This window comes from Diorhabda sublineata, chromosome 4 (assembly GCF_026230105.1).
Source record: "Diorhabda sublineata isolate icDioSubl1.1 chromosome 4, icDioSubl1.1, whole genome shotgun sequence".
Classification (NCBI taxonomy): Eukaryota; Metazoa; Arthropoda; class Insecta; order Coleoptera; family Chrysomelidae; genus Diorhabda; species Diorhabda sublineata.
Window position 1 is genome coordinate 11320170 of NC_079477.1, and position 14622 is coordinate 11334791.

A 14622-nucleotide genomic window follows, 5' to 3' on the forward strand; every position below is an offset into this window, starting at 1 on the left:
AAAGGTATCAGAGTCAAACATCAGAATAAATAGTGAAACAAAGTTGCTGATACAGGAATAAATTAGGAGAAAAAAAAAATATAAAAAAAATCACGACAAACGATCCAGAATGCGATTGGAGCGATCACTGGACTTGTATTATTGGAACAAGATTTCATAAGGAAGGAAATCGGACAACTATTTGAAGAAAAAACCTTGACAAAAGAACAACGTTAAATTTTGGGGGTTAAATCAGCAAATTGTCCAAAAAAAATTAGGCAGAATTAGGAATGATGAAGCTAAAAATCCTTATTTTGGGTTAGAAGCTAGGAAAATGATGGACTTAACTAGTCAACTGAATTTCCAAATTGTGGAAAATAAAGGGTAAAACAATGGGTATTATGTCTTCCAGTGAACCACAATATTTTCACAGTAGTGACTTAAATGTGTTAGTTAGGGCAAAGACAATGGATTACGAACAATTTGAATAATATGTTATTAATATATTATTAATAAATTGATTACCAAAATAAAACAAAGCAGAAGTGGTATTATTATAAATATATTCTGATATATATTTAAATATAAACTAGCTGACCCGGCGAACTTTGTTCCGCCTTAATGGCAATAAATAAGCAGTTTTTTTTAATTGGAAAAAATACAAAAAAAATTAAATACCTACATTAATCATTCATAATTATTTCTGTATTTTAGTACATAGGCTGCTCTTCATTTAAGTACCTTGTGATACACGACATTTTTTGTTTTATTATCAGGCGCAAAAACAAACAACGCAGATGGTCTTTCAACCCGTGAACATGCCACGTATAATTGACCATTGAAAAAACATGAATGTTCTAGATTTAAACCACAAACTTTTAAGGATTGGCCTTGTGATTTGTTGATGGTCATGGCAAATGCAAGACGTATAGGAAATTGAAGTCTTTTAAATTCAAAGGGCATATCCGTTGGGATCATCGGTATCCTCGGAATGAGAACTTCCTCACCTTTGAATTTTCCTATCATTATCGTAGCGTAAATTACATTGTTCGTCAATTTTCTAACCACCAAACGTGTACCGTTGCACAGTTTTGGTTGGTTTATGTTTCGAAGCATGATTACTACGGAGCCAACCTTTAGGCGTAAATTGTGCGGTGGTAAGCCAGGCACGTCCAAAGAGTTTAAAAATTCAATTGGATAGTTGGTGGCTTTATCTTCATTTGTGACGCAGTCAATAGATTTGAATGAATGCATTGTTCCAATGATCTCATTTTGAATGATGTAGTTTAGGTCATCTACATCTTTATTCTTAGCCGCTAAAATTGCTCGCTCACTCAACCATTCATTATTTTTGTAGTTAGAAATAATTTCTGGAAATACATTATTGATAAGTTCGTCTTTTGATGAGACAAAATTACAGAAATTATTTGGAAATGATATTAATCAGCTCGATTCATCAACAGGTACTTGACCATTACCGATAGTCAGCAATTGCTCCGAGAAATCTTCAGCAGATGTATCATTAAGCAATGTAACTCTCATGTTTGTTGTCAGTTGCAGTTTCTTCACATAGCGCCATAGATTTGACGATTTGAGGCAAGCGTTTATTTCGTCGGCAGCCGTAGATCTTGGAATTACTGGCAGTATTTGGCGGAAATCGCCAGACAGTAAAATCATTGCTCCTCCAAAACATCTCGAGTCATTGCGTAAATCTTTTAATGTTCGGTTAAGTGCTTCTAATGCACGTTTATGAATGAGCCGTACGGCATCCTTCTAAAAATGTGGCTGCTATTCCAGAAGAAGCAACTGCAACCGCTATGTTAGATCTCGCCCGAACAGTTGCTAAAACTAATGACATGAGGAATGACTTGCCAGTTCCACCAGGGGCATCTAGGAAATATAAACCACCATTTTCATCATCGATTGCCTTCGTTAAAGTATCATAAACTTCCTTTTGTCGGTAATTCAACAGGGGTACATTCGTTTGAACTACTAAATCTAATTCCTGGTGATCATATTCAAGTTCTCGTTCCAATTCTCGATTAAATGCGCGTTGTTTAACAATAAAGTTCATCAAGGACCGAATTTTTTGCCTGAATATACATGCTGTGATGTCGTGTCTATCACTTGATGTTTGTCCGGGAAGCAGCAATTGAGTAATTTCTATCCATTTTGGATTACAGGTAAAAGTAATAAAGAGATCGTCCGACCGTAATGACGAACATATGTCATTGCATCTTGTGCATATTCATGCATATGACGTGGACTACCAATGTATGTCGCCGGCAGAATAGTTAATCGACCAATATTAGCTGCATTTCCTTCAGTACTAACTGCATCACGTAAATGGATGTACTCCTCAGAACGCAGTTTGGCTTGGTTCAACCTAATGAATGTTAAACGTTCCGTTTCTATTTTTACATAAATGTCAACGCAATACTGCTGAAACAATCGACGAAACCGCAGCAAATAGTTATCAGCATTTTGACGAATCATCAAACGATATACATAATAATTCATTGAGCTAACTTTCTTTGTAGTTTCTTCACCTGAAATTAAAAATTTGATAATTAACCAAATTTTAAACCAAACAATACAGACATTAACCATTTTTGTAATAAGCATTATTTTAAATCAGTGTCTTTCACAAATAAAAATGAAATAAATTATGATACTGATACTCACCATTCAATGGATTTTTCATTTTAATATTAAAATAATATCCATCTTCTCCTTGCCAAAACATCAGCGGGTATTGCAATGTGTCATATGATCGATGAGTTTCAGATATTTGTTGCAGTTGACCAATATCGCGACGTGTAAGCACAATATCGCGTTTTTCCAATTGTTCACCAACAATCAGAATGGCAACTTCGTCTACTGTTGGAGCATTAAATGTCCTTTCGTGTGTTCCAGATGGTCGTTTATCTGCTTTGATGACAACTTTATAGTCATCACTTGGCATGCCCTCTAAAGCACTCTTAAACAACCTGACCAACGCATGATGTTCATGAAGCAGACACTGCAAGTCTTGAAGAATTGCTCGCTTCATTCCTGCATTGATCTCTAGGCGTCGATCAAGTTGTTCTTCCATGTTGCCCATGAAATATATTTGTAAAAATTTATTCTGTGTATCTTCGAAAGGTAGTAATGATCCAATTCGATGATGAATCTGTCCTTGTATCTACAAAATAAAAACCAGACAGTATTAACTGTGTTATATACACTTTTTTCGGTCGGAAAGTAGAGTTCAGAATTAGCAAATATACTACATAGGTACCAATAGATAAAGTAAGTTATTCTTTAACTACATTTATATAAGTACAAAAATAAATACCTTAAATGTCGGATTAAATCCTCGTTCTTGGATAATATCTACCCCAAATGACGTCATCTGGAAACAACCATTGTATTTTTGTGTATTTGCAGGAAAGTGGCGTGATTCTTGTGTTTCGCTACAAAGCAATGGATCAGGTGGCGGAGTCAACAATAGCAATTTCACTTTACCATTAAGGCAGCATAATCCAGGGGTTTGTCCGGAAAACTTTAATGCACCACAATACTCGCAAACTACGTCCATTTGCCCAATGCAAACGCTAGGATGCAAGCTGTAATCATTGCTGCAATCGTATTGAAACGCTGCTCGATTCAAATCAGCACTTGATAAATATCTTGTTCTGCGTCGCAAATTATCTATTTGTTGTTCGCTCGACGATTCTGCATTGCCAACCGAGCTGTTTCACGGGCTGCTTCACTTTGCTCTCGTGATTGAGAAGCACGAAGTCGAGCCATACTATCGCGGCGCTGTTCACGTGCAATTTCTTGTTCTTCTTCAGTCCTTTCATTTGCAGCATTTCGTATTCTTCTTGCATCACGGCTTTGTCGGGAAAGATTCGATCGTCTTGGTCGCGGCATTATTAATTAAACTTCACTTCACCTAAAAACTCAAATTTTCAACCATACCGAGTTTTATAGTTCACTTCACTTTTTACGAATGGGCAATGGCACTATCATTACATTATAATTGTTAATTATTTATTTAATAGAAATAGTTTTATTATTGATTTCTTACAAATATCAAATTGTCATCCAAACGTCATTACATATCTGTCATTGTACGTCAATTAAATAGCTGTCATTTGCGTTTTGTTATTCCAAGTCTGATTCTTTTTTGTTATACCACGTTTTATAGTGACTGACGTTTCATGTCAAGTCACACGGGAATGCTGTCGAACGGGATAAATTTCATGTCAAGTCACACGGGAATGCTGTCGAACGGGATAAAAAGTATCCTATGTCCTTCTCCTGGTTCGAAACTACCTCCCTGCCAATTTTCAGCTAAATCGGTTCAGCCGTTCTTGAGTTATTAGGGGAGTAACTAACACGACTTTTATATATATATATATATATATATATATATATATATATATATATATATATATATATAGATAGATATCAAAATAGATCGTATTATTTTTGTATCACGTAAATTAAAAGGTTGGGAAAAATTTTTAACCAGTATTGTATATTACTTTGAAGTGCGGTCCTGTTCATTGTTCTTTTGCAGATTTCAGAATATCATTGTGACATTTTCGAGAGTTTAAATGATTTTCTATTCTTGTTAAGCTTTTTTATCTACTGTGCTGAGTTCTTAATCAATTTTGTTAATGTCTCAATTCCCGTTATTTACTTACTCCATTAGAATCTTCTTTCTGTGTTCATATAATACTATTTCATCTCAATAATAGTTCAATGCTTTCGATAAAGGAATAACAAAGTATCGAAAAAAGTCCTTGACCTAGTATTTTCTATATTTTTGAAAATATGTACTTCTAAATAGAAATACACATTAAAAATCCAGCAATTAATAGAAATTACTCGAGATATTTTCACATTTTTAGAGGGCAAGACATGTCACGTGTAGCTTTCAAATGTTATTTCTTTGTTTCAGGTGTCATGGATAAGAAGTAGGGATTTGCATATTCTCACGTCTAGTCGACATACTTTTTCCAGCGACCGGCGATTCGAGTCAGTGCACACTGACAGCTCCGGGGATTTTTGGGGTTTGAGGATACGTGGTGCACATGTCGCAGATACCGGACAATACGAGTGCCAAGTTAATACTGAACCAAAAATGAGTTTGGCTATATTTCTTACTGTATCACAAAGTAAGGAAGAAATGCATTATAATATTTATGTTTTACAACAATTTCTAAAAGTTATTTCGTTGGATATCTACAATCTAACAATAAATTTATTCAAATAAATTAAATTATGAACAGAATCAATCGAGGAGTAATTTTCAAGTTTGATACATTCACCTAGAATACATACAAGGGTACAAAAATTCGCATAGAGCTAAAAACTAGTTTGAATGTTGTTCGCGTTTATCAGCAAAACTATAAGAATCATCACAGCCACACAGAAATTGTAGATCATATAATCATTTACAAATAATGTCTCCGTACTCAATAATATAATATTCACACATTTTCACGCAATCTGTGAGGTAGTGTACATATTTCAACGTATTTCCATTACGAACCTGCTTGAAATATTGATGAAAAAATATTGAGTTTAATGAAAGCGAGATATATGAAAAATATAGTTTGAAAAACTAAAAAACACATTTCTATAATCCTATTATTTTTCATTGATTATTATTTTAATTTGATTTTATAAAGTATTTCAAACTTTTCAGTTTAATGTGCATTGAAAGCGCGTTTTCAATTTTCTTAAACTATTTACATTTGCCTTTTTAATATTTCACTTAATATAATGGCTGCGCTATTTATATACCTACATCTCGTCGAAACTTGTGTCGAACTTCACGGTGGTTCTAACCCTCTGTTGAACATCCTTGCCCCTAGTCCAAAGGATAATTACAAACAATCTCACAAACAAAATCTACATATAGGTGTAGCTAATATAAGCATGAAAAATAACTTCTGCTTCTCTGTCTTCTTGTTCTGGATGCAAGAGAATCTTCTTATTAACACACCTTTCCGTTTGTATCAGACAAATCTTTTCCTGTCAAGATTGGAGAATGTCTAGTTTTATCTCTTAGTACTTGCACGAAAACGAAACATGTTTATATACATATTTAACAATATATTACCTTAAAAATGCAAAAAAGATTTTGATGAGCAGAAGTGGTGGTTAGAGGCGGACAAGCTAATTGATTTTTTTATGAGTATATTCAAAAAAAAGGTATTTCTGTATCAAAGTAGGTAATATATAGAAAGAAGAAAAAGAATCTTGTTTTTGATAGCTTTTTATGCAGTAGAGGTTTTGCATATTATGAACTACCAATTTAATAAATTTTATCAACAACTAAGAATAAATAAATAAATGGTTTTGGATATTTTTATCATTGTGCTAGTACTGGAAAACTTTGAGGATGTTTTGCTCCTCTCAAAGGGCATATATGTGATAGAAGTACTGCTGCTATTTATTCACAAAATTAGATTTCTCTACCAAAAATCGGTTTTAAAAATTAAGCTCATTGTATCGTGTAAACTATTTGCAATGTGGAGAAATACTCTAATTTTGTGTGCCGGGAATATGATTAAAAAGTCAATATTTTTTCAGATATTTAAAAAAACTATTCAAATATCTTTTAGTCATCGATACATTATCTACCATTACATCCTTTTTCATGAAATTCGCCAAATTCTTTCTATGACTAGTGTTATCTAAATTCTTATTGAACAGATGTTAACCTCAAAAATTTTCTGACGTTAATGAAAACCAACAAACCTTAATATGATACTCCTTGCTGTAAACCTCTATAGACATATGAATTCTGATTTCATTCTTCAACAAGAATGCATATATTGGGTGAGAGAATTTCTATAAACATGGGAGAAACCCGAAGTTTTATAGCTGTGTATTTTCGTTTATATTTCAAAATGAGCAATTTATTCTGTTGGTGCATTTCAAGTAGAAACGATTTCTAGTACGTGTAAAACGAAATAGAGTGAGGATGATTTTAGATGAACATCAAAAAAAGTGATTGAGTAAAAGTTTGATGATATTTTGATGATATCTCACAATTCTACAGGGTGTCTCAATATATATTGAATTGTCAGCTTCTTTATTACCAATTTTAGTGAAAAAATTATACATATTTCTGCATAATCCTCAACCCATAGTACAACCATTAAGTATTACGTTTTCAGTCTTATATGGGGTCAAATTATTCCAGAACATCGTAATGGTTTTTAACTATGTATTCCGACCTGAGGAAAGTTTCGGTTTATATCAATTTAATACGTAACTTGGAAATTTGTTGGTGTATTGCCCAAATTTTCAGATGTTTCTCTGCTGTTGTGGAACCATCTGTGTACAAACTTTTTCGGTAAGTGATCCTGTGGTAGTTTCCAGAATTGATTACTTTCTAAAATACGGTTCAACCTTCATGACAAAATTATTAATAGATAACTAAACAAATAACGTGCTCATTTTTCAACCAAGTTGTAACCGAATTGGTACTATGACTCTTGACTGAAAAAATAACGAAGTAACTAAAAATGATAGTTAACATATTGACCATCGATAAATCCCCCCCCCAAATATAGTAAAATTCATTTTTTGTGATTTTTATTTATATTTATTTATATTTTTTTTCCAAATTAGCCTTATAAGGTCAGAGGTTCTAAATAAGGCCAACACAAAAAAACACTTAAAACACTTTTGGTGTTTGTTTTATTTTACCTGTATTCTGAAATTAAAACAATATAATTTTGAATCGTGTAAAAAGAAAAACATTTAAAAATTTTGAATTATTTAAGTGTAACCATTGTAAAAGTCTCATCTTGTGAATAAAGTACATTTTGGGCAAATTCGTCTTTGTCTGATTTGGCAAGTCCTACGCATTCTTCGTGAACTGGTCCTCGTTACAAATAAAACAGTACCGATTATCCTTCTGGGAGACACCTTTCTTGTGAAGACTTTGTTGATATCAGAAGGAACGTCAAACAAGTTAACCACTAGCTTTTGGGATCGTGATTTATGTACTTTTTTCTTCTTTGAACCCTTTTTGTTTTAATCTTGGGAGTGGACAACATTTCTATAAACTACGTATTTAGCTTGAATTTGGCGTATTCAAAGGTAATAGTTAATAAAGGTTCCATATCTTTGTCGTCTCATAAGCTTATGACATGAACCGAGTAATCTGAAGGGTCATCGCTTTGAGAGCTAAAATCTTGGTCTTTGGAAGAACGTTTAGGAGGTAACGTTTTGATCCTTTTAACTGAAGATTGAGTAATCGGTTCTGCAGAAGAACTTTTTTCACTTTTTGTAGATTTTTTTGGATTTTAAGAAGTGGTTGAGTCTTGTTCATTTTCATCATTTCGGTTTTCAAGCTCGGTTAGGCATAAAGGTGCAAAAGACACTCTGGAATCATTAATGGATTGTATTGGTATATTCCCGTAGCTTTGAACCCTGACATAATATTTCCAGGAATCATTGCCTTAAGCCGATACTTCAGAAAATATTTTCCTAAAGACTGTACGTCTTATCGAGCGTTCAGGATTGTTCATTCAGTAACGAAGAACCTTGTCATCACAAAAAGATTTGAGAACCGACTTGTCCATAGACTATAGCTCATGAGTTGTGTTACTTGCCAAACAAAACAAAGTAATGTCGTACTTTTCAGCAGCTCAAACAATGTTCGCATCCAAATGAGATTTGACACCATCAAAAATCAATAAAGCATTTTTATCCCCTACTCGAAACTGTTGAAAATGTTCGATCCACTTCACAAAAACATCGTGTGTCATACTTCCTCTGGGTGGTTTCAGGAGGAAGATTTGCTTCCCATTCTGGTTTCAGCCTCTGTCCCTTAAATAAAATCATCGGTAGTTTGTTCTGACCTCTAGCATTGGCACATGATACGGTTGTCTCGTTTTCAGCGTGCTCAGGTGATACTATTGCACTCTCTTGGTCCCTTTCTTGGCAAAAACTTCCTGTTGGTGGTGCAGTGTCAAATGGCAGCCTTTTTCATCGATATTGTAAATGTTCTGAGCTTTACCAGAAACATCCAATTCCTCCATGACTGTTTTCAATTTGTCGAAGAAATCGGTGACACTCACTTTATTAAGTTTACTTGCTTTTGTGTTTACGCCTATCCACATCAGGGTCACAACTCAAAAAAGTTTCAACCACTTACGTCCAGCTTTTTGTTTCTTTGCGTTAAAAGTATGAAGAATATTATTTTCCTCCTAGTAAAACAACACATTTCTTAAGAATTATCTTGCTTGTTATAGGCATTTCAACATCAGCCAACCGAGAGATTCTTGAGCAAAGTTCAGTTTCTTGATCAGATGATAAAATTGGATTTCTTCCTAATTTTTTACTTTATATACTTGTCGTCAAATGGTTCTCCTTGGTATCCGAAATTCCCTTGAAGCCTGGTTGACAGATATTCCGTTTCCAACAGCATTCAAAGCCTGCTCCATTTGCTCTTCATTCCATTCAGCTCGCTCTTTCCCAACTGCATTTGATTCCATCTCGTCTGAAACATAGGAACAAAAATCGTTAGTTCAATGCAACTCAACATACTAATAGGCTTATATTTATAAATTGTGTAAGAGTCTACGGAATCATAAAGCTTAAAGCGCAGCCAAAAAGGTTAAAACATGTAATAAATCACTTCCCTAATAAGGCCAGGTGCAGGCCTTATTGGGGCACCCTTGTTTACCAATAGAATTTGCTTCAGTTACTTCAGTTTTTTTAAAAAATGCTTACCATGATCTTTGATACAGTTCGCGCTGAACTCAAAAATGTATCGCACTTAGGAGTTTTGATGGATAAATTCATGTTAATCCGTAAAATGCGACTTACCTGAAATTATAACATCCAGTGTTGTTCAGATGCAATGTGTAACTAACAGTGGTACGTCTAGCGTACGAACTTGAAACTACAAGGACATCATCATCACCGATAATCCACTCACAGGTGGTGTGCTCATCTGCCTAGTGTGAGTATTTTTATAAACATAAGCTATTGGCCTTATTAGGGCCATGGTCTTATTTGGGTCACCTACGTTATCTATTACTGATAAATGCGAAGAAAATCAATTTGGGTGTAAATATTAATGTACTAGGAGAACAATTTCTTATTTCCATCATTAGTACTTTATAATAGCTTTGACGGTATGTGCTACTTCTATATTAAAGCTTTTTCCTACTGATTGGATGAAAACTATTAGTCCGTTAGTTTTTTAAACATAAAAACAATGTGATTTATCAGTTTATTCGAAATTAAAATTATCGCGTGATAATTTAAAGTCATGAACTTAATATTTGTCACTATTTTTAACGAACAACATCCAAAGAAAAATTCGTACTTTACCTCCACTGAGATAATTAAAGTCTCTTCGGAATTACTCAAACAGGTCTCTGGAGTCTGACTTGCTAACATCAAATGAATTATTCAATTGGGTTGTCTAAACTGCTGAAATTCCGTTGTTTATTTTAATAATCAGGTTATTTAACTTACTTGAGTAAACTTCACGGTTTTAAAAATGGAAGAGCACCACGAAAATTATCTACTAGTCCAATGGAAATTAAACTGTTGATTTATGTCAGTCAGTTGAGTGATTATGTAAAAATGTCTTATGAAACAGTTCACATTTGTTTTTAAATTTGTCACAAGGATAACATTTCCAAACGCTATTTTATACATACAATAATAACGTGTCCCAATTTAGAAATATTCTACTACTATTCAACATTTTTAGTATGGTCCTCAAAACTTCTCAAGTACTCATATGTAAAAAGATTCAAAGACGAAGAGGCGAAATAGATAGGTGCATCAATTTGTTGAAACTATTGTTTTTGTCAGAAATCCAAATATCATACGTAGTTGTTAGTTAGAACGTCCAGTCTTGTAGGCGTTCCGACGTGTCAGACCTAATCTAAAGCTTTCTAGAAGTCCATGTCATCGATCAATTGCTCGAGTTACAATAGTGCGAATAATGTTGATGGCACTGAGTGTTCGGGCCTGAATTCGAATTAGAAATTGTACTGTGTCTCAGATGTAGTACTTCATCCAAGCTTAAGTTACTTTAACTAGGACGTTGTTGATTGATATGGTGCAGTAATTTTCAGGTTTCGTAATGTCTTTCCGGGTTTGAGATTGAGAATCATTTTGGCTGATTTCCAACATCGTGAAAAGTATGAGAATGAGAGTTTGCAAGAGAAAGGGACTAGTTGGGGTATTTTTATTTATTTATTTTATATATTTGGGAAGTAGGATTAATTTAGTTCTGAATATGGATTGTAACTGAAAAGGGACTAATGCATAAAAAATTTTCCTCTGCAAGGTTGAGTCTGTGATTCTTTTCAGGGAAGGTTTCTTTTGGTGTGTCCGTCTACCAATTCTTAGCACTATACATAGTTTCTTCATAGGTCAATTATCTGAATAAATATCATTGTATTCAAATCAAGGAGAATCTAAACAAACTGTTACCCAACCGAATACTTTTTTCAATTTTTGTGCTGTGATTTATTTACGCAGTCACAGCAACACACAATGTTATATAGAATCTGTATGTAAATACAGGTCATGTACGATGAAATTCGACAAGGATTTAATTATTAGTCAAATTATGAACGAGCTACGATTTGACTAGAGTAATGATTATGTTGCAGATTTGACTCGAACGAGGATTATTACAAATTGAATTAATTTTCAGAATAATATGTTGGTATGCTTAATGAGAGAATTTGTTTGTTATGAGAAAACTAATATGTATATTCGAATTTGTGTTAATTAATCATAACAACAAGTGAAGAAAGTGATAAAATTTGATAACGGTTTTCCGATAAAATAAAATCAGAAGTAAAATTATCGAATTTCGTCTTATTATTTCAAATGAAACTACATTCTATAGAAACATAACTGTGAAAATATGAAACAAAATGATTATCATTTTTAATAGTGTTTCTGTCTCTCTAATCACATAGTTCATAAAATAAAATAACGATTCTCTTCCACGAAGTGATTAATTGAACTTCGTGAAAATTTCCTTAGTAAGAATAAACCAGTGACGTTTCAGAATTCCAGAGATTCATTGTCTCGTTTTAAGAAAAAGGACTAATGATGATTTTTTCTACAGTTTCCCAGCAAGAAGTGGCATATCAAACGAGTAAACAAAAAAAAATTAAAAGCCGCACGCAATAATATATCAGTGTCAAAGAAAGGGCGTTCAAGTGGAAAATAATATTTGTACGTAATATTCATCAGAGTTTTTTTTTGTTTGGGTTTTATTGCGCGTTTTCACGAGGTATTTTTAGATTACTTCCATTATGTTTTACATAAAAGAGGTGGTTGTTAATTAGTCCCTTAATATTTTCCTTGTATACAAAGCGAAATTTATTTTTAATAAACCTTCTAATTGAGGATTTCCAAAATCTCGGAGTCACAAAATAGGTTTAAATTAAACTGGTTAACATGGGCTTTGTTGTCTTTGATTTTGGATATATCAATAGTCTTAATTTATGAAACTATCAATGATTTTTAGTATTTGCTTTTGAGCATAAAAAAAGATGAAATAAATGACGGATATTTTTGTTTTGATTAAAAAAATTAGGATATAACTGAATAGAGAAGAGAGTGCTGAAACATATGCTGTATTTCAATAAAACGCTTTTTATTAACTTTTATTTCACAATTTTTCCGGCTGTCACCAGTTTTCATCTGAAGATTCTATCCACGCATTTTTTCCCATCACTCTTAAATCTCTTAAACTCCCATTGTTCCTCACTATAATTTCCTAAATTTCACAGGGTGTTCCAGGACTTAATGCAAAAAAAATTCGAGAGGGAGTAGATGACATGAAAATAATGCTGTGACATAGAAAAACTTTTTTCATAAGACCCCTCGTTTTTGAGTTATAGGCCTTTAAAGTTGCGAAATCAGTATTTAAATTTAAGTATATTTTCTAAATACTCTTTGTTTAACGTGATAAAATTTATGGATGTCGAACATTGAGTTACTTACATAAGTGAAAAATTGAAATGTAGAATAATTTAGTTGGTTTGCCTAATTATCAGATAAAATTTAAAAAAGCTATAACGTATGTTCCAAGTGGGCATTTTGCACTTCTCCACACTTCCGGAATCTACGGAGGATATTTCTTTGAAATTGGAAGACATTTTTTTATATCACCACATTTTTTCCACTAATCATATTTCTCTCTACTCACTCCCAAATTTTTTGCAGATATAGTATACATTTATATTCTACAATTTCTTCCTAATTCTATGTCTTATGATTTTCTAAAAAATTTTCGACCGCCAAACACTTACTCAACATAGTCATCACTCTAATAAAAACTTGATATTTAGTGGTAGAAATATGATTTTATCTCTGCGTACAAACGGCTGTCTAATTACATTGGTTGAATAATTACTTATATACTACAAAACTAATATAACTTTTCTAAACTCTTCTTGGATTTTTTGCAAAGTTATTTACATATTGCTCAGCCGCACTTTAAACTTCTTTTACAACGGTCAATTAAAAGGTGGGTTGTATTTATATATATATATATATATATATATATATATATAAATTTATCGCGTTTTTTATAATGTTACCTTCGGTTAATAATTTGTGTTTTCCCATTCGTAAAACATCAATAGTTCTAATCCTTGTTTGGATAAATTGAGATTACGTATTAAATTACTGAGTTTCTTTTGAGAAAATTACATGTAGCACTCTCATATTCACTTCTATTGATAGACTGTACTGATTCCTGTGAATTTGGCACTCTAACTATTTCTTAGGCCGTGCAAATTACTTTTGAAACTTACTAGGTCGAGGTGAATTTTCAATGTGTAGAATAGTACATTGCCTAGTATGTGAATAAGGACGTTTTCACGTTTGATTTCGTTTAAAATGTTCTGTATCTACCAAACGAAATGAAATACAGGACGTTCTCGTTATTTCCACAACAATTTTAATGGATAACGAATAATAATTTTGATTCGTATGGAATTTCTTAACAAAATAAAAATTTGTTTTGTCCAAGATCTTATCTTATCTTCTTTGTTATAAGAATTAAAATGATTTTTTTTATAATTGTAATATGTTAATACGATTGGTGAAAAAAACTAAGTTGAATTCTAGGGGAAAGGCAATGACAAAAGAAGGACTAGTTGAGGAATTGGAAATATATAATGCGATAAGCAAAGTGATGAATTCTATTATTTAATATTGCAGTGGAAGGCATGATAAGGGCATGTACTATATATGGTAATATCATTAATAAATCAAAACAAATAATAGCATATGCTGATAAAATGGATCACAAAAATTCTCAAAACACATTGGAATTGTAAGGGAAGTTTAAAAGTAATTAACATCTTTAAATACTGAGGAACAATGATAAGCCATGAAAATGATACAAAGAATAGTAGCATAGTAAGAGAATAGGCCAGACAACTGAATTAAAAGTCTATAAGACCACGACAGTGAAAGTTGGGAATATTTAGTATGAGGAATTAAAGATTACGATTATTGGACATATTGAAAGAATTAATAAACGACAGGGGATAAAGAAACTTACAGAACGAAAAAAGAATACCAGGAATACCAATGAACAGATAGGAAAATCATTGTATGCATGCAAAG

The 14622-nt window shown here is 32.8% G+C and overlaps 1 protein-coding gene across 3 annotated transcripts in view; it reads left to right on the forward strand.

The window, feature by feature from the left end:
- The window catches only part of LOC130442683 (uncharacterized), a 60645-nt gene that overhangs the window by 43190 nt on the left and 2833 nt on the right, over positions 1-14622 (forward strand). For all 3 annotated transcript variants that reach the window (XM_056777004.1, XM_056777003.1, XM_056777005.1), the window contains one exon: positions 4931-5147. In XM_056777004.1, the coding sequence (XP_056632982.1) occupies positions 4931-5147 (217 nt within the window). The remainder of the gene's footprint in view (positions 1-4930; positions 5148-14622) is intronic.